The 20978-nt window shown below is 36.7% G+C and overlaps 1 protein-coding gene across 2 annotated transcripts in view; it reads left to right on the forward strand.

Annotated features, from left to right (window-relative positions):
- sgcd (sarcoglycan, delta (dystrophin-associated glycoprotein)) overlaps nt 1-20571 on the forward strand; it is a 376854-nt gene extending 356283 nt beyond the window's left edge. For both annotated transcript variants that reach the window (XM_038295797.1, XM_038295796.1), the window contains 2 exons: nt 14726-14849; nt 20336-20571. In XM_038295797.1, the coding sequence (XP_038151725.1) occupies nt 14726-14849; nt 20336-20521 (310 nt within the window). In that variant the 3' untranslated portion in view covers nt 20522-20571. The remainder of the gene's footprint in view (nt 1-14725; nt 14850-20335) is intronic.
- Nucleotides 20572-20978: the final 407 nt, after the last annotated feature.

Raw genomic sequence — 20978 nt, forward strand, 5'->3', positions numbered from 1 at the left:
GTTACTACCACTGTGTAGTAGCTAGTTTATTAATTTTCTGTTCTAATGATCCCAGTATTTCTTTTTTAGGTTATGGAGCCAATCTATAAAAGGAAAACACAATTAATAGACATCAAATTGGTCTTTCAGGAGGTCAATACTTTCTTTTTATGGGCCAGTAATTCATTAGTTATTGCCTCCAATTTTTTTTTCTCCGCTAACCATGGAAAAAAGCAAAGGTAAAGCTTATTATGCCACATTTAAACGAAAATGAATGTTTTCTTAAAGTGAAACGGGCAATGAGAAGCATACGTTACGGTTATGTTTCCTCATGCAGTGTGTATTTTAAGGAAAGGAAACAGCCGAGCCTCATTTGTCCCTCCAGATTGAGCATTACTAGACAGGATATTGCTTTCAAACAGTAAACATAGTTTATTGAAAGCAGGAAAGACACAGGAAGAAAAAATGCATGTAAAGTTACAAAATGGATTGCTTCGGAAATTATTTTGACATTAGCCTCTATGCAGTTAAAAATGTTATTTTTAGTCATCAATTACTGTTAGGTTTATATTATACACACAGCCAATTAAATCACTGCTTAGTTGGCTGCTTGATCTTTTTTTCCCTTCTCTATTTGCACTAATAGTTGAGCCAAAGACTATTTCTGTACCTCATGCTGTTGGTGATAAATCCCTTATAAGCATAAATAAGGAATAACTGACAGATGTTGTTTAAATGCTTTAAATTTTCTTTTTTTTTTCGGTCCATTATATATCCAGAGTTGATTCAGCTGCAAATTTTCACACCTATCGGTTAAAGAAGATAATAAAACAGTTGTACAGCTGTGCTGTGTAGGATTCAGCATATGTTCAGCTTTGAACAAACTTTTCTCTTTTCAGAGAAGAAAACAACTCAGTCTTCAGCAACAAAAATCAAATTTTTTTGCTGTAAAAAACAAGCTGTAACATAAGAAAGAAACAAAAGATCATAACACATAAAATCTGTGATCCTGATTGAAAACAAATATCTGCAGTAACCTTAGAAAATAAAATTCATCAGAAACAAGAGAGAGAAAGAAGAGAATAATAACCAGAGACAAAACAATTTTTGTACTTTTAGAAACAAATCTGTGGACGCCGACAATAACGGATTCAGTGTCACAGAAAAAAACAAAATATATATTTTTTACTGGCAGAAACAAAACAATGCAAAATGGATAAATCCAAATCTAGTAGCTAGTAAACACAAATCTGCAGTAATCAGATTTGTTTGATTTATATCCGTCATCAATGATGGTGTTTTTCTTTCTAACGCCTCACTGACTTGCCTCAGTTTTTCTCCATCAACAACAACCTTGTAATACATTCATGTTTCTGCTTTGAGTTTAGTTTGAAACATAAATCCTAATTGACTGCAGCCTACTTTTTCTCAGGGCAGATTAATGGTTCATATAACTGTAATATGTTGAAATTTCTCTTTTAATGTGAAAACTTTTTTGCAGATTCTAAGCTCCCTTACAGGCATCAGCCTAATTCATTTTTAACTGGCTTTGTGGTTCTCTCCATCCCTTCATCCCCCTACAGCGTACGTTTTATGTGCACGGGTGAGGTGTGGACATTTCTCTGATGTAAATGTCTTGTTTATCATCTTTCTCTTGGCTGTGCTGTCAGTTGTGATGACAGTCAATCAGGAGAGAAACCCGGGGAAAAAAAGAGAGAAAGAATTTGATGACTGTAAGGGAGGAGATGGAATAAGTTGACAGTTAACTGGAAACATAAGAAAATTGGAGGATATAAAAGATATTTGCTTTTAAGAAATCAAATTATCCATATCAATTAATGTTTGATGTTCATACCAAGGATTATCATGCATCATTAGTTTTTAGTTTTCTTAGACGCTGTAAAGAAATCTACAGTATAACTTCACATAACAGGTTAAAAATGGCATCTGTATTTTAAAATCACCACTGAAAAAATGACTTTCTAACCTGATAACATCAGGTTATTTCAAAATGAGTTACCAGAACACTATTTATACACCCCCACAAAGAGTACATGACTTCTAATTCATAGAGCTGATTTGAGATCAGCTCTACCTCATTATTTAATTTCCCTTTTGGATTGATAAAGCATTTTGAATTAATCAAGCCATATGTAGAACACGTTTGTGCTGTTAGGTTGATTCATAGTGGGACATGTTTATGATGGACAGGTGTTTGTATTAAAAATAATCTTCTAACTTTCTTTGAATGCTTGATATCTGCTGAAAAAGCCCTGTGACCAATGCAAATATCCAAAAGTTTCTGTCAGAACTTCAGCAACTCTGTTGGTGTATGGAACAACGGATGGAATTTAGCGCTCTGGCATATTTATTATGTTGGAGCGTTTGCACACGCACTGTCCTGATTCAATTAAAATAAAATGAAAAATCCACCTGGCTAATGTAAGTGGGCCCTTACCATGTAGAAGAGCAGAACATTTACCATGCATTCATTTTCCTATTTCCTAACTTTCAAAAAGCCCACTAGTGGGAGACAAGTCCAAAAATGAAACAAGCTTGACTTGTGTTGGCACCTGCAAGCCAAATGGACAACAAAGCCTAATTAAACCATGGGACAGGTCTCTTAGACCTTTGAAAAGCATCACTAGAAATTGTACGTATTGAAGAAGGATCTTCCAATATTACTTGTTCCCTAGCTTTGTTAGTTTGTTGAAATTATTTTTGCTTAAAATGGTTGTAAGAAAATAAGATTTGCCCAGAGAAGCTCTTGTGGATGAAGTTTCTTTGTGGGATCATTAAAATAAAGAATCTACAAAAACCTCTTTTTCAGAACATTTTCATAGTCAATCCTCTACCACAAAGGATCCACAATAGCCTATCTGGGGCATAACTACCAGAGCATTTTGTGAACCAGACTAAGGAACATATAATATTGAAATGCGCAAATTGCAGAATTGGTAACCTATGCATGTGGAAGTTTGTGAGTGTAAAGTCTAAAACTGAGTGTTGGTTTTCATGTGTACTTTAGTTCTGATTTTGAAATGTGCAATGACAATAAGTATGGCTTTTAATACATTTACCAAATAAGGAGAAGAACTTGTTGGATTAATGAGAAGGTGCACAAATTATCAAATGATGTCCCCAAGGCACATTGGTGGATGAAGGCAATTTATGTATCATATTGCAATAGCAAGAGAATTCACACTGCTTTTCATGAAAAAGAAAAAGAAACAAAGAGAAAATTACATTTCAAAGACTAAAAGTTAATCCAATAAATAATTAGTACGAATAATTAAAGAGAATAAAAATAAGTAAAAAAAAATAAAGGTGATAATTAAAAAAAAAAGGAATAGAATGACTGGAAAATGCAAGGAAGGTTTGACTGCAAACCTAAAACAATCATGTTTTAATAGCACAGTCAATTTAAACTATTAAGAAATATTTGTTTGATCTTGAATGTAAACTCCTCTGTGAGATTAGCTGGGCATAAGAACTAACAGCTGACACTCTATCTTTGGTTCTGCATTTTGGTAGGGCTGGGCAATTAGTTGCATTTGCAATATAATTGCATTTTAGCAAACATTTTTAAATAGCAAAGGCACTTAGTTTTAGTCACATTGCATTTTACTACCAGACACCAAATTTCTAACTCCAGCCCTTTAGGTGGCGGTTATATGCTTAGAGTGGGTTTACAGCCACATAGATTGTAAGATACCATGCAGTTAACATGCAGATCCATGCATGTGACAGAAGTAAGAACTTTTTCAAACAAATGTTAGAGTGAAGGTTCTGCAAAAATTCACTCTAGACATTCAAGGTCATGAAAAACTGAAACCGTTGATTTACACCCCTACATCCCTTTGCTTAGTGCAGGCAAATTCACAATAAATTGGAATCACAATATTGGTTTAAAAAATCTTTTACATTCAGATTGCGCTCCTGGAAATTTGAATTTAGTGACTGTGTTTTCTCTGTGGGGTATACTTCACCTGTTTGTGTTTTGTTTGTTTTTTTATCAGTTAATAAAATTAAGCAAAATACAGGAACACTGTAGTGCTATTTTTCTTATGCTGCTGCTGCATATTTTCTCCTTAGTGTTTAGAAAAGAGACCTGAATGACAAACATGACAGTATTTCATCAAAATGAACAAATCATCATCACTCACTGCAGCTTTCTTTTATTTTATCTCAAACACTAAGTTCACAAAGAAAGTTCCATTAACAAAGTTCGGTTCATTCCTGAACACTCAAACGTGGTGTCATCTACATAATCGACAGTTTGTTGCTGTGCATCCGAGTGTTTCTTCCTTCATCGTCCTCAGCTTGTATATCTTAGCTGCCAGTAAGATGGTTGAAGATGAAAAATGGCCAATTATGTCAAGAAAGACAAGACAACTCATTGGAGTGTTGCTAAATGTGATCTTTCTCAAATCTTTGTAAACCCATAGCAGGTAGCAATCAAGCATCCAAATCCTCTTTGGGGATAAAGTAACAACAGACATTTGCACATAATAACACACATCCCACCCAGAGCTGACGCCTCTTTTATTGAAGCCATAGCCATCATATCCATCTGTGTGGTAATGTCTTGTCAACAGGATGTGTCCTTGCATCAGTCAGTCGTCTTTGGGAAAGTGAAACTACAGCATGGCTAAATTCGATAACGTAGCTTGATTTATATCCTTACTAACTCTGATCACCGATAAAAGGAAAATATATGAAGCTATAAGCCGGAAAGTAAATGTGAACTGGAAAGCAAATATGCAATGGAAAGGTGTTTGCGCTGAAAAGAGCTGTGAGGTGATAAGAAGAAAAAACAAAGTTAAAATGTAAAAACTTTGAATAGAATCTTAATCTAGAGATAATTCTTTTCTCAATGACTAGAGCCTTTCTTTGGTGAATTACATCAATTTCTCTGTATTAAAGTTGACTACGATAAAAGTCTACCTTTTGAATAAACAACAAGAAATTGAAAAAAATTAATTTTTGACAGAAATGTCTTGAAATACTTTATTGTTGTATCTCTAATTTTAACTATGTCATGACCTGCTTTTCAGGATCTGTTAAAGGTGCAAAAATTCAGCTTTTCTATAGTTTCTATATCTATATATCTACATCTATAGTTTCTAAATTTTTATATGCATCCCTGATGCCCAATTTAACTCTTTTTCAATTTGAAAAACTCACACGAAGAGAAAAGACAACTAGTAGAAATGTATTGATACAATTACTTTTTCTTTTGCCGGCAGGAAACATAGCACTGAATTTTGATAGATATGCATGAACAGGAGCAAAGAATAGGGCTGTTTCCCCCCAGGCCTGAAACTGGTGGTGGAGTGGAGATAGATGAAGTTGGTCAGTCTGTAGACTGCTGGTTAGCGAGACGGTATGCTGAGCTTTATGGGGAGATCCAGTGGATTGTGTGAGCTGATAATAGAGCTTCACTCAGGGACCTGGAAAATGGAAGTCCAGTTTGGATAACACAGGTTGAGAGAACCTGTCCATGATGAGCAAGCATGAAGCGACAGTGGAGAGGAAAAACTCCCCGTTGGGAAGAAACCTCTGGCAGAACCAGGCTCAACATGGCGGTCTTCTGTCAGAATGGTTAAAATGAGACAGGGATCGCAGTATGAGTCCGGGAGGAATGACACCTTGATGAAGTTTTAGCTACGATGGTGGAGGAGGGGATGCAGGTGAGTTGAAACGGTGTCATTTGGATAAAGTCACACAGTGCATCCGCCGCCTGCCCACAGGCGCAGACAAGTGCGTATCGGAGGCCTTTTAAGATGAACTTTGGATGCCGATTGGCTTTCGTGGAGGCTTGGTTCACAGCTGATTGGCTGTGTCGCAGGTGGATATAGGAGAGCAATGAGTTTCTTCAGTTGTGCTTCCGCCTAGGCTCAAATTAGAACAGTATTTTTGTCCATTGAAAAATGAATCTGAAAATTAATTGCTTTGTAAAAGTGGATGTTGATCTTTTGAGTTCAGCTTTAAATAAAGTTTTAATTACAAAAAAAGGCACAAGTGAACAAAGGAAGTAGTTAAGGAGTGTAAAAGGGAAAAGAGCACAAAGGAAAGAAAAGGAATGAATTAAGGCAAGAAAGAAAGAAAAGGAGTAGAATGATAGAAAAATGAATGAAGAAAAATTAAAAAGAGAGGACAGCAGTAGGTAAAGTGGAAGGAAAAGAAGAAAGAAGGACATTATAAAGTGATAGAGAGACAGGATTAGGAATTAGCTTTAATTTCTTTTAAGTGTCCATTCTGATTCTTTCTGTGTTATTAACATTTTATATTCCTCTGGTCTGCACTGGGACCCTGAAAACTCAACATTAATGAGCATTAAGGGGGTCATGCCTCAGTGGTTCTGTGGACTAAATACTGAGGCCAAAAAACACTGCAGATTGCTCCATGGTCACAGTTTCATATTTCTTCCATTCAGAATAACACTGAAGTTAAAACTTTAAATCATGGACTTTTCATTGATGTGGGGTCCATGCTCTTGTCCTTCAGATAGATCATCCGTTGATTGTAACAAGCTGCTTTTCTGTGGTGTGAGTTTTCTTTCAAGAAAGCCTTTGAGGGTTTCACATCTGATGATAAGTTTCCAGGATTAATATTATTATTGCAAATGGACAGTTTTCCATTTCAGCTCCTCTAGCACAGAAATGCTATGGCCAGCACAGTAATGGGGAACACTGCTGATTTAAAACTTTGACAGCCAAAGCATTAATGGAGAGTTTAGTGAAAAATAAAAAGTGAGCTTGATGAGCTGCCTTAAATGGGCAGAGATTCTTGAGGAATAGACTAGAGCGCTGCCAAAGCCACCACGCAGATGTAATGAGGAAAACTAGAGAAGACCTCTGAAACATCAAGTGAAAAAGGACTGGACTGTTTTATAGAAGTCATTTTGAGATAAAGTTTGTGTTTCATCTAAAATTGAGACACAGAATCCAAGTTGCTTTGGATCCAGTATGAAGTTTCCTGGGCCAGAGTTTATTTGGGAAGACATGTCGTCTGCTGAAGCATCTCCAAAGAGTTTATTTACTTGAGATTAAACTCCATTGATATTTTCTGGTTCCAATCTCCCTTTATTACAACAGTGAATAAAAAACCCTTCTAGTTTCATTCTCTCGTTCGGTCATTAATGACAGACAGATGAAGTTATGAAATCTTTTTTTTTTTTATTTCTAAAACTGGAGTACAGTAATTACTGTGAAATGGCAACATGAGAGGTTCCTTTAAAGGTCAAAAGTTCACATATTTCAGGACCTATTAGAAGTGAAAACTCAGGGGTGAACTTCACCTCCACCTGGAAACACTATGTTCCACCTTAACTGCTCTTTGCTGCACCTCATCAAGATGAGCCAGAACTGCACAAAAGTGTTTGGATTATCTTTTTAACAATAAGATTGCTGATGGATCTGGCTGTTGCATCCAAAATCACAGGTTAAATCAAGGCTGCTTTCAGGTAGTTTTCTTCTCTTTTCCCCATTTTTTGCTCCAGGACCATTTTTTGCTCCAGGACCTCCCCTCTTGTTTTGTTTTTTTTTTTTACTAACAAGCTTTATGTTCCATTTTCAATCTGCTTGTATTCACACATTTCTACTTCTTTCACTATATACCTTTGCCACATTGTTTTTTTAAAGCTTGTATTTTGCCATTACTGATCTTGTATCAACCCTTATCTCACTGTGCTTTCATTTGAGTTTCTTTCTCATTTATCTTGGACCTAAGGTAGTTTGAAAACATGCAATAGAGAGAAGAATTTCTTTGATATAAATAAAAGTAGATATGAAAAACTTTAGGAGACAAGCTATTTTCCTTATAAACATTTTCTGACTTAAAGGTACACTATGCAACCGGTGTTGATTTTCCAGCGAGGCTCCCCCCAGAGGGCGAAAGTAAAAGTGCACTGTCGTAAATATGCACAGCTGTTCTCCTGGTTTCTCCGTCAAGCCAGGCGCGGTTGTTTTGAGCTTAGCAGACAGGCGAACGCAACGAATGACTAATGCTGCGTTCACACTGGACGCGACAGAAGCAGCGAGTTTACATGCAAAGTCAATGGTTGACGCGCGTCAAGGCGCAGCAAAAGGTCCCGCGGCGCGTTTTGAGCAGCAGGCGCAGCGCGTCTGAGCAGCTGAAGCAGCGCGTCGGGCGCGTTTAATCATCTGACGAAGGGAGAGAGACACAGCGCTGATGATCAGAGGCTATGATCACTCCTCTTAAACAGTTTATTGATGCCTAAAATAACTTAAAATGCAGAAATCTGCCAGCAGAATATGCAGTTTGGATTATTTAGATGAAAAACACCTACCAGCTGCCGCGGTGATCCGCGAGGAGGTGACCTGGCCAGAGGCTGCTGATGAAGGGATTCCTACTGTCGGCGCACCGCTGGTATGTGGGGGTCTGAGCGGCTCCGACAGAAAAAATATTGAAGGCAGGATAATAATCTGAATGAACTGACTGCACTGATTATGTTTTCAGGTGTATTTTCTCATTTAAACACATATTAAAACTACTTTATTCCAAATGATCACAGCAAATATAGCAGCAAGGCAGAGAAAGGATAGTGAAGCTCCGCCCAACGCGCGTCAGACACACTTTTGCACCACGCAGCCAGAGCAGCAAAGCTGCTTCAGCCGCGCGTCAGAACTAACTGGTACAAGCAGCAAAAATGAAGCAGCAGACGCGATTTTGCTGCGTCCGATGTGAACGTAGCATAACTGCACAAAGATCGCCACTGTGCTAGCAACGAGAATGCTTTTAACTGGGGGCATGTAGCAGTTCTCGCCGTAAAGCAAGACTGACTCTCACGAGACTTCTGAGCCTGTGGGTGCGGGTCGGTGCTCCTGCAATTGCAAGTGCGGTATTTCCCCCACAGACCACCAGGGCGGCCGAGAATACCTTTGTTCAACCTGAAATGACTCATTTAATCATCCAAAACGTTATGGAACACATTAATTAACTGAAAAATGTTGCATAGTGTGCCTTTAAGTGCATCAACACATAACAGATGAGACTTATTTGAATGGCATGTTTTCTGTCACATGTTACATCTGGGATAAATGTAGCTGCACTTCAGAAAAAGAACATTAGACAAAAACTTCCCCTTGGAAAACTTTAATGTCATTTTGTCTACACCCAGTAATCAAGTTGAGGGGGGTTGGGGGTGGGGGGGGTGGGGGGGGGGGGGGTGGGGGGGGGTTGGGTTGGCATCCTTCTTCTAAAAAAAAAAATATAAAAAATCATGCCCCTTCTTAAATCACCCCCCCCCCCCCCCACACACACACACACACACACACACACATCCCCAGAGACAATGTATTACTGAATGAAATAAAATTTCTTCTATATCAACAGTAATGGCAATAATATCGCCTTTTCAACATTTGGGGGGCTGTGGGCTTACAAGTAGCCTTAGCAAAATAAATAAAATCAAAGAATTGGCTTACTATGACTATGAACCTGATCCCAGTGGGAAATTTGTCCTCTGCATTAGTCCCTATCCATGTAAGGGCAGTGATAGCCATGCCAGTCCAGGGACTGACTGCAGTTCTACTGTAAAGTACCTTCTTTAAGGTCAATGACCGGCATACCTGACATGTAACAACTACTGTATACAGTACCATGCATATTGATTTAGGTTAATAGACTAAATTAATTAGGCTATATGCTTCGAAAAAAAAAGAAAATCCCACCATCCCCCTTATTTTTTATTTTTATAGAACTCGACTACTGTCTATAGCAAGTGTATAAAATTGTAAGTATGTTGCTTACAGCTTACAGCAATGAAATGAGCAGCTTACAACAGTGAAATCAACAATACCATTTTAAAGTGCAGTGATCATCATGTAAACAGTGTAAGAGAATGGTGCTTGACATAGAGCATTGAGTTGTGTCCTGTTTAAAAGGATTATAGAAGTTTTAGCCATGTTGGTAGTGCAAAATAACGTTGTGAGTGTGATGCAGAGTCCTGTTTAGAGTTTAGCAGTTCAGCAGTCTGATGGCTGCAGGCAAAAAGCTGTTGCAGAACCTGCGGGACATGCAGCGGATGCAGCAAAGCCACTGTCCAGAGGAAAGAAGGGAGAACAGACCAGTCCAGAAGCCACATAAGCTGGTGGTGGTGTGATGATCTGGGGCTGCTTTTCTTTTGCAGCACCTGGATGATTTTGGTTCATTCATGGAAGCATGATTTTTCTGCTGTCTAGTAGAAAGCAGTAAAGGAGAATGTCCTGCAACAATTAGTGACCTCTGTTAACCTCTAGTGTCCCAAAGTTATTCAGCGGGACATTGGATCTAAATCCTGTTGAGATCCAATGTCATGACCTCAAACCAGGAGTTTATGCTCTATAACCCAGAAATAAGGATGAATTAAATCAGCTCTATCAAGAATACTGGAGCAGATTGATGTGAAACGCACATCCTGTTATCACAAAAATTTGATGGCAGCAATTCCTGCCAAGGAAACCATAACTATTTTATCATGAAAGTATAGTTAAAAACATGGTATTTTAGATTTTAAGACAGATATACTTGTCCTACCTGAAAAATCAGAAAAGGAATAAACTGGGTTTTTTTCAGCACTTCATCGGTCTATGCATCTAATTGTGCAAAACACAGACAAGCCTTTTTTGCAGAAGTGATGTGTAAATCCTTTATTTATTTAAGAACCACTGTGCTTATGCAGTAAAAGACGGTGGTAGATCAAGGAGAAGTAAGTCACATTTAGCCAAAGGCAGGGAGCATTAAAGCTGCATGTTTCACATGGTGCACATCTACAGTATCTGCAGCATTAAAAACCATTCGCTGTTATCTGAAGACGAACAATATGAGGAAGAAGCGTGGAAAGTTATTAACCTTTGATCCTGCTTGTAGATAAGAAGCAGCAGCGGGGAAAAGGAGGGAAAAAATGATATGAAGGGGAATGAAGCGGAGAAGAAAACAGGTCAGAGAGGAAGATGAAACTTTATTGATCGCTGAGAGGAAATGAGGTTGTACCAGTTGTAAAAGTAACACAGATGACATCATGGAAATGAAATATAAAGCTAGAACACGTTATTAAATGACTAAAAATGTTAAACTTAACAAGATAAATTTTTGTTTAATCACTTAATATAATGATAAAATAAAAATAAAGACATCCGGAATAACATAAAAATGAAGATAAGAAAATTATTTCTTTGGGGTCATAAAGAAAAAGTTAATGAGAATGGCAGCTGGAGAGAAATTCACTTCCAGAGGAGAAACCTTACAGAACGAGAAGAGATGAGAGCAAAATGACTTTTTCTTTAACTTGCACATCTCAAAATGCTAAAAACATATCTGCTTTGTTTGGATTTAATATATATTTTCCTGACTTACTTAGTAACAAGGAGGAACATATTTGTAGAGCCTTTAGTGTTTAGATTTTTTTTCATTAGATAGATTGCAAACTTGTTTCCCATTATAATCTTTAGCATTAAGAGTCTTTAAAATGACTCAATGCTTCTAATCCTCACCTGTTTAAATACATCATTAGCTGATCTAAAGGTTAAAAATAGTACTCACAATAAGTTGAATCCTGTTCTTAAAATTGATTTGATCTCATTTTCGCACAGATTCTCTACCGAGCACAGTTGCAGTATTTTCTGTCTTTGAATATGATGTTTGGACTGCAGGAGCAAAGTTGTGTGATTCGAGGCGGCAAAACAATCAGTTAATTTCAAAGGGAGATCTTTGACCTTCAGCATGAGCAAGGGCCTTAATAACTTAGAACTATTAGTCAGTATCTGTAGAGAAAAAATTATAAGTCTTTAAAGGCATCCCTACAACAGCCAAAACCATCTTCTTTGGACCGTGCAAAAAAAAAAAAAAATCAAACATGAAAGATTAATTCTCTTGGGAAGAAGGTGTCATCTGGATGTTCTTGATGGCTAACAACATCACTGGTACGACAAAGAGAACCCATTGAGGATGTTTTTCATGAGGTACAGAAGAAGATGCTTCCCAGTGATCTGGGGAGTTTTTCCCCTCAGTGGAGATAAGGGACTGCAAGTTGCACAAGGGAATTTCACCACAGCTGGAGATTCTATAGCAGACATCCTTCTAGTATATGCTATGATAGGAGGGTCTGTTAACAGGAAATCCCTGCAGTTCACTACATCTTATTTAATGGGCACACAGCAGTACTAGCATGTGATTGCAGTTTTGAATTGATGTTACGAAGTGTTTCATTGTCTGTGCAGTTAGCTTTAGCGTCTGATTGTTTTTTTTTGTTTTGTTTTTTTTTTGGTCTGTTTAGTAATTTTGCAATAGCAAAGCTAATATAGTGCCTTGTGAAAGTATTCTTCCCCTTTGACCTTTTTGAACATTTGCCACATATCAGGCTTCAAACATAAATGCGTAAAAATAATTTTTTTTGTAAAGAATCATCTACAAGCCGGACACAATCATGAAGTTGAACAAAATGTAATAGATATTTAAAACTTTTTTAACAAATATAAAACTGAAGACTGTGGTATACAAAATTAAACAACCCCTTTAGGATCTCTGATTGATCCGATGTTGACTTAAAATGACTGATGATAATAAAAGGAATCCAGCTGCACTGTGATAGAAGCAGAGGTCTGTTTAAAGCGCAGGGAGCTTCATAAAAAACAAGGAACACACCAGGCAGGTCTGATATACTGTTGTGGAGAAGTTTAAAGCTGGTTTTAGATATAAAAAGATTTCCCAAGCTTTAAAAATCCCAAGAAGCACTGTGCAAGCGATGATATTGAAATGTATGGAGTATCAAACCAATGCAAATCTGCGAAGGCCTGACCGTCCCTCTAAACTTTCTGCTCAAACAAAGAGAAGACTGATCAGAGATGCAGCCAAGACAACAATCAGACATGTATTGCACAAATGATGTGCAAAACTGATAGAGATGTACATAAAGCAACTTGCAGCTGTAAACACAGCAAAAGGTGGTGCATTAACTCAATGGGGCGGAAACTTTTGCTCACCCAATTTTTCAGTTTTATATTTGTTAAAGTTTAAACATCCAATATATATTACTGCACTCAATGATTGTGTCTGATGAATGCAATTTTTTATCTTTATGCTTAAAGCCTGAAATGTGGTAAACATTTGAGGGGGGTGAATGCTTTCACAAGGCACTATATTTCAGTTTGCAGTCTACGTGCTAAGCTGACTGTTTGGTTAGCTTTAATACTAGATTATGTCATGTCCCAGGAATTACCAAGTAGCTCCACTTTGAAAAACTGCACATGCCTGTTCAGCTAAAAACACAGCACAGAAGCTTTAGTACAGGCTGAGTTAAAATATAATGTTTAAATTAATTACGGCATCAAGAACTCTTGTTATAATGTGTCAAGGGCTTTTCAAACATATTTGTTAGGAGAGAGCAAAGGTTAATAAAACAAGATTATAGATTTAATTTAGACCTTCACCCTTCTTTTTTTCAGCTGTCACTCCTCTCATACTTTCCTCTGTACTACTCAAACAGGGCCGCGTTAATAAGACCTAAATCCATAAATCTTCCTCGGTTTGAATTCCGAGTGAGAGTCCAACTCTTAATATAAATGAAGGGAAAAACTGCAGGGAGCCAACAATCATTTTACAGTGAGTATTATCAAGTGGAGGGGCATGATTATCATCACAGTTAGTAACAAGCCAAATGAAGCTGCTATGCGGATGTTTCATCTTACCTTTCATTGTTCATCAGTGGAGCAGTCAAACTCAGGCTTTATTGCCTGATGGGTGAGTCAGCTTGGTCGGCTTCTCGCTTAGAAGGTCTGCTTTGACATTGATTCTTGTGTTTCTTGAGTAGTCCAAGGTTTTTCTTACAGTCGGTAAACTAGCACCTTGGTACATTTCCATCTCCTTTGATGCACCTTTCATGATGTGATTCCTCTTTAAGTCATATCCTTAAAAGTCTTGGTCATACAGATATAAGGACTAAATACAGTATTTGCAGGTCAATGCAGCTAAAACTGGCTCTCTAATGTGTTGAGCCAGGGGAATAGTTCACTCCTTATATTATATATATATATATATATATATATATATATATATATATATATATATATATATATATATATATATATATATATATATATATATATATATATATAATTTTTTTATCGTATTGATCTATTTTTTTAAATACATAAAATTTAGTAATGATGTGTTTTCAAAAGCAGCTAATTAATCAAAATAATATTTGCATCAAACCTTTTCAATAGGCTTTCATATCCCAAAAAAAAAAACACAACAGAAGGGATAATCACTTAAAGTGATCAGTGGAATTTTTTTCTCTGGATTTTTTTGTTGCATTATCAAAAGTTAAAGAGGGTAGACACTAAACTTCATTATTTGTCTTGTATTTTAAAAAGTGAGGAAAATGTGTAATTTTACTTCTACATCGCACCTTTTTTTGTTATTTCATAGCACAAAATTCATTGAAGCTTTTGGTTCTAATGTAACCAAAGTGTAAAAAACCAAAACAAACAAAATTTAAAGATTAATATTCTTTGAAATGGACTGTAGTTATCAGTGAAATGAAAGCTATAGTCTGCTCCAAAGATGGATTAGTGTCTCAGTGATGTACGTTAATTTCAGTTTGGGATATTCTTCAACCCCAATGTGGTTTACAACATGTTTTGTGTTTTAAAAGATGAATGTAGGCATTTTGCTGAGACAAGCTTGATGACATCCAGAGATCAAAGTTTATGGTTTCTAACAGAGCTGTTCTTTCTTTCAGATTGGAGTCTCCCACTCGCTCTTTACTGATGGAGGCACCGAAAGGAATCCAGATCCTGGCTGAGGCTGGAGACATCCAAGCCATCTGCAGAAACGAGCTACGGCTGGAGTCCAAAGATGGAGAGGTGGGTTACCTTTCTGGCTGACTTGTAGGCTGCTTAAATGCCATTAACCATTAACTACATAAAAAAAAAAACATTGAGAATGATAAATAAGAAAAAGATTACCAACATAACTGAATTGGGACAGCTGAATTGGCTTCTTCTTAATACACTGATGTATTTCCATGTCATTCAGGACATGATAGTGAAAATTGACAAGCTTTTTTTTTTTATATACTTAATTCCAAATCTATATGTTTAATCCCCCATTAGGTTGCTAACATTAAATATAACTGAATCACATCAGGCCTGCCTAAGAGTCATTGTGATTCAATATATAATATTCGATATCAGTGGTTTAGAGTGGGGGTGCTTTACTGCGTCAGGAACTGGTTGGCTTATCATCAAAGATTAAACCATGAACCCTGACGTGTATCAGGGAGTACTGGAGGTACTGTGACACCATCTGTAAAAAAAAAGCATGAACATGAAGCAGAAGTGAAAGTTGAAAACAGCCAAAAACATAGTAAACACACAAAAGACTGGCAGCAGACGTAGAAAACACTAATCATATAATAACACTAAAAATGGGCTAAACATGCAAGAAAAAAAACAAGTTGTGTAGAAAGCTTTCCTAAGATGGATGTCAAACTGTTAGATGGCAACAATAAGGTAGTTTCTTTAAAATAGTCAAATTTCAGTTTTGTTTAATGACTAAATGAGGATCAATTTCAAACTAAGCTCATTTTCTTTTGAAGGTATTCTGAAGTTTTGATCATGATCTTTTGTTTCCATCCAGGAGCTCCGTAGAAAAATTATCCATAGCATCATATTTCCTTCACAGATAGGTCTGTTCAGCTTTCTGTTGCAGGAAAAAACCTTACGTTCTGTTGCAGTGTGGGAGAAATGTAATGTCCTTGTCTTCTGGCTTCAACTCAACATAATATTCCTTCTGTCCAAACTTATTTTAACAAAACAAGCTATGTTAAAATGTTTTAGCCAACATGGGCTGACATTTTTAAGATAGCTGCTGGCGATTTTCCTGCATGCTGGCCCTCCACCAGGAGCGCAAAAAGGCAGGAAAACTGGAAGGAGAAGTGAAATGCTTTCTCCTTTTCTTCCTCCTCCTTTGAACCAATCTTCAGTAACAAAGTGGGAGCCTTTCATGTGCTAATTACTATTTATTTTCTATTCATCTTTTCCTTTATTCTGTCTTTGACGTTATTCCTTTATCATCCTTCTCTCCTGTTTTTGCTCATCCTTCTATTGCTTGCCTTTGTGCTCCTAAGTTCCTCTAACCAGTGATTCGGTACGGCCATCAGCCACAGCGTTCATCACTGTCAGCTGTTATGCTGATAAAAGGATTTCCCTCTGTACATCGCAGCAGGCGTCGTGTGTCAGATCTGTTAAAATCAACGCAGGAGGATTAGAGGGAAGAAAGTATTTAAAAGTTTTCCATGAAAATAGTTTTCTGTATTAGGACTGGCTGATGATGAGAGACTAAACAGCGGCGGTGGAGGTTATGAAGGTGACCCTAGATCCAGTTTGGTCCAATTAAAAGCAGAAGCCGCTGTGCTCCGAGGCTGCGTCTGCATCGTGGCTTCTTGCTGCTGTCACGGACGTGTGCTCAGAGATGAAATGTGGAACTTACTGTGAACAGAGCATATAATTAGGACGTTGCTCTCACACTCCATTAGTCCTGCAAATGTCCATTTATCAAACCTCTGTCTTACACCGAAGCTTCCATGTCCTCTGGAGCAGCCATCGCAATTACAGAAAGGTTTGAGCTATTATCCAGTGATGGGCCACATGGTCAGATACTGAAATTATCTGAAACATTGCAAGGCTGCTCATTAACAGACAGGAGAGCACATGTCGGTGTCTTCCTTAGATAAATGAAAGCTGAACTGACACTGCAACAACAAGTTTTTTTTAGACCATCTCAAAGATCCTGCATCTCGAGTGAGACTGATTGCTGCATAAGAACTTTTAGTAATAATCAAAATACCTTTTAGAAAGTAATGTTTAGTTGATTTGAGAAAACCTATAAATACCGCTCCGAAGGAAGACTGACAGATTGGAAGGAAGGAAGGAAGGAAGGAAGGAAGGAAGGAAGGAAGGAAGGAAGGAAGGAAGGAAGGAAGGAAGGAAGGAAGGAAGGAAGGAAGGAAGGAAGGAAGGCAATAACGTTGCTTGGGTGGGCAGCAGGATGAAGGTATACAAGCAAATGTATGGAAGTATAGAATATGTCCAGCCATCCATATATAGAACATATTGGAGCTGTCCTGTCCAAAGACTTAGTCCTTAAAAGATATCCAATGGAAGTAAATCTGTGGGGATTTGAATTAAAAATGCCGCTAAAATTTAAATGTTGTATGTTTGTACTTACTGTTTCAGTGTTAAAATATATTCAGAACACATTTTTGACCTAAAAAAAAATTAATTGTCAATATTTCTAGTTGAAATTTCATTTATTTTCTCTTCAAGCTAAAAATTCATGTTACTATTTCAAAGTGATTACATTTTCAATACTTATTTTTCAGCTAAATTTTTGAGTGTTAAAAAAATCTGCATATAAAAAAATGTAACCTTTCAAAATTGTATGAGCGCCACATGCGTCATGTGACTAAGAAAACGTAACGGGATTGGCTGGGTGTTGGACAACACAATCCATTGCTAATGTCTGTGAAAGTAAAATTAAATTTCAACTGTGTAGAAATAATGACAATGAATTTTTTTTAGGTCAAAAATGAATATATTTTAACACTGAAACAGTAAGTACAAACATACAACATTTAAATTTCAGTGCCATTTTTAATTCAAATCCCAGCGACAGATTTACTTCCATAGTATCCAGAAGAAGTGGTAATTCTGAATAAATAGAATCTATGTTTTAAATCTGTTTAACAATTTTAAGATAATGAAATCATGTTGGTATTTACATTTAAAAGCAGCTTGTTTTTCCTTTTGTTCTTTGCATAATTTTATAATTTTTCTATATGTTTACAAGAATAAAGTCTGGAAGTAATATAAAACTGTAAAATTATAAAATGTTCACTGGTAAAATACCCTTGTTACATTTAGGATTTTTAAAAGCTTATATACTTGTATTCTTACCCTCCTGGACCAACAAATCCCCACAAAGTCCTGGTCAATTTTCCCCTTGTGGTGGAAAAGATTTGTTCAGCAGCAGCTGTCTGAGGAATTCAGCTGAGAATCCGCTTTAAAAAGGGGTTTAAGGTCATTTGGTGACGATGTCTCCCTGGAGTTCCTGGTAATAGCTCCTCTACTTCCTTTTTTTATGGCTGTAGAGCTCCTCCTTTCTGTGGCCAGTAAAACACCAGCTCACTCTGAGCCTCAGGAGACCGAGCAAGAGGACAGGGGAGAGAGATTGGATTCATGTAGCAGTGTTTTTTTTTTTTTTTTTTTTTTTTTTTTAGTGCAGAAAGTGAGAAGATGTCTGCTCCAATCAATGAGGGAGAGAAAATTTGTTATGAGTGAATGTGTTTATAAAGGGTGAGAGGCAATTCTTTTTTTTCTGCCTGTTTTTGGTCAGAAATTACTGTTTTGGATTTTTACCTCACAAATAGTTGTTGAAGTTCAAGCACACTTCTATGAATCATGGTTATTGATTTTTCTTTATTGCTGGTCTTAGCCTCCTTGAAACTGTTATAGAATTTAGACAATGCAATTATGTCTGAGAAGTTAATCGTTTTATACACACCACTGCTGAAATTAAACAAACTCAGATGAAAGGAAAATCTGAAATGTGATCTCCAAAATGTTTCATGTACTTCTCCTAGACAACTATGAGATATATGTGACATCAGAATGAGACTTTATTTCTCCTCTTTCTCAGTTTTTTTCTCTGGACCAATAAGATGTATTGAAGTTCAATTTAGTCTCCTTTCAAGTTTCAGGAAAAATCTCAACAAGCTCGAATATAATTCTAAGACTTCCCCAACTTTTGTCTTCTTGTGGTTCCAAGCAGATAAATCAGAGAGGTCTCTCTTTGAAATCAGTCAACTACATATCCCTGCAGAGCAAAGGAAGAGCTCCCTACAAGGACTTTCAGGTTGTAGACATAGAGGACATGGAAAAATGAAAGAGTTTCTGGGAAGACTTGAAATAATAATTATTCACAGCATTAAAATATTAGTATTGAATTAATATAATTTAATAGCAAAAATTAATCATTACATTGTTACCCAAACAAGGAAAAAAAATATATATATCAATTATCCGTGGCCAAAAACTTTATTGAATGTAGATCACAAATTATTCACCTTTTATCTTCTCCAGTCAACAAAAACGGATTTGAGATCGGAGTTGATTCTTGACTTCATAGACTATAATTGTTCATGGAAGTTAAAGGCTTTGTTGTATTTTTAGATTTCTGCAAAGGTTTTGACTCCTTATAGCATCCCTTCTTATTTAAAACAGAATAGTTTGGCTTTGGTAAAAGATTTATAAAAGTGATTAATTTAATGTATAAGGAAAACAATGGTTCAGTCCCTCCCTCTCAAGGACAGGGTTAGGGAAGACTGAAGATGCAACAGGGAATCCGACAGGGTTGCCTCTGCTCTCCTTTATTAATTATTTCAGCTGCAGAGTTATTGGATGTTTTTCTTAAGAATAGCCAAGATTTAGCCCTTGAATTTATTTATTCTGCTATCCTCTGATAGTAAATTGGCTCGCTGATGATACTATTACTTTTCTGAAAGATGAAAAACAGCACCTTACTTATAAAAAAATGATAAAAAGTTTTTTTAAGCCTCTGGATTAAACTTAAATTTCTAAAAATGTGAGATAAAGTCAATACACCATTATCAATAAAGCACCATATATGAGATTCAAGTGAAAAAAGAAATAAAATATTTAGGCTTGAACATAACAAAGGATTATAAAGCCTATTTTTTAGAATAGAATCAATAAGTCAGACTTTACAAATAAATTAAATAACAAATACATTTCATTTGGCTTGTCCTGGCTTTAAAAGAGTACAAATAATTCTACTTTTCACCTGCATTGGTTCTCCTACTTCATGAATTCCTGAATTATTTAACTCACAGATGTTTTTTTTTGTCTGTAACTCTGTAGCATAAACAATATGGGCTTCAAGCCTTGCTCACGGCAGAAGTTATATCTTATATTCTGACCTTACTAATATGTTTAAGTGAGAGTAAGTACTGTCAGTGGACAAACGTTTGAATGTTTCTTTGACTACCTACCCCTTAAGAGGATAACACAATTTTCCTTTTAGTTACCACCAACTCATTATTTGCACCAATTTTATATCATGTTAGATCTTAGATGCAACATTTGGACCTTTCTTGTTTAAAGGTAGAAGTATTATACTAGAAAATGTTGCAGTGACTTTTTAAAAACAAAGGTGCATGTAAACTTCTGACTGGAATTGTAAAGCTGTAAATACTGTTTTGTTACTCAGGTTTCTTCGATGCCTAAGTCATCATCTGTTGTCTCAAAAGGTTTCACTCTCTCCACCTTAGATTGCTCTGGATGCTCAGAGGATCCGTCTGATGAGGCTACCAGAGGGAAAAGCCTCCACCAGTTCCTCGTCCTCTGGAACTAGGCAGACAGTCTATGAAGTTTGTGTTTGTCCTAATGGGAGACTTTTCCTGTCCCTGGCTGGCGCCGGATCCACCTGTCAGATCAGCAACAATGTCTGCCTCTAGAACTGCTACTCTAGGATTTTGTATAACTATAAATAAGATATTGGGGGGGGGGGGGGGGGGGGGGGGGGGGGGGACATGCAGAGCAGGTCAATTTCCCTGCATCTAGGACTGATCCACGGCTAAAACAGAGACTGCAAGAGCCAATGGACAAACAAATCAGCATCATTTTCAATCAAAACTTTAACCTTATGTTCAACTGATGTGTTTAAAACGTTAATAAGGACAAGTTTGCTTAAGGTCTCTGACAGGTGCCAACATTTCTTTGTGAAAATATATATTTTTCCCTCACTTCTACAAGACTCAAAATGCTACAAGTTTTAACAAATTTTTAATACAGTTGGACAGATTGGCACGTTTTGCTCTCTTGTGTTTAAAAAAATGACAAATCAGAGACAACAAATAATAAGGTTGATGTTTGTTATGTACTGGCTTGACTTTAATTAATTCACATGACAAA

Source organism: Cyprinodon tularosa, unplaced genomic scaffold (assembly GCF_016077235.1).
Source record: "Cyprinodon tularosa strain WSP-4 unplaced genomic scaffold, ASM1607723v1 ctg36, whole genome shotgun sequence".
In the NCBI taxonomy this organism is placed as follows: Eukaryota; Metazoa; Chordata; class Actinopteri; order Cyprinodontiformes; family Cyprinodontidae; genus Cyprinodon; species Cyprinodon tularosa.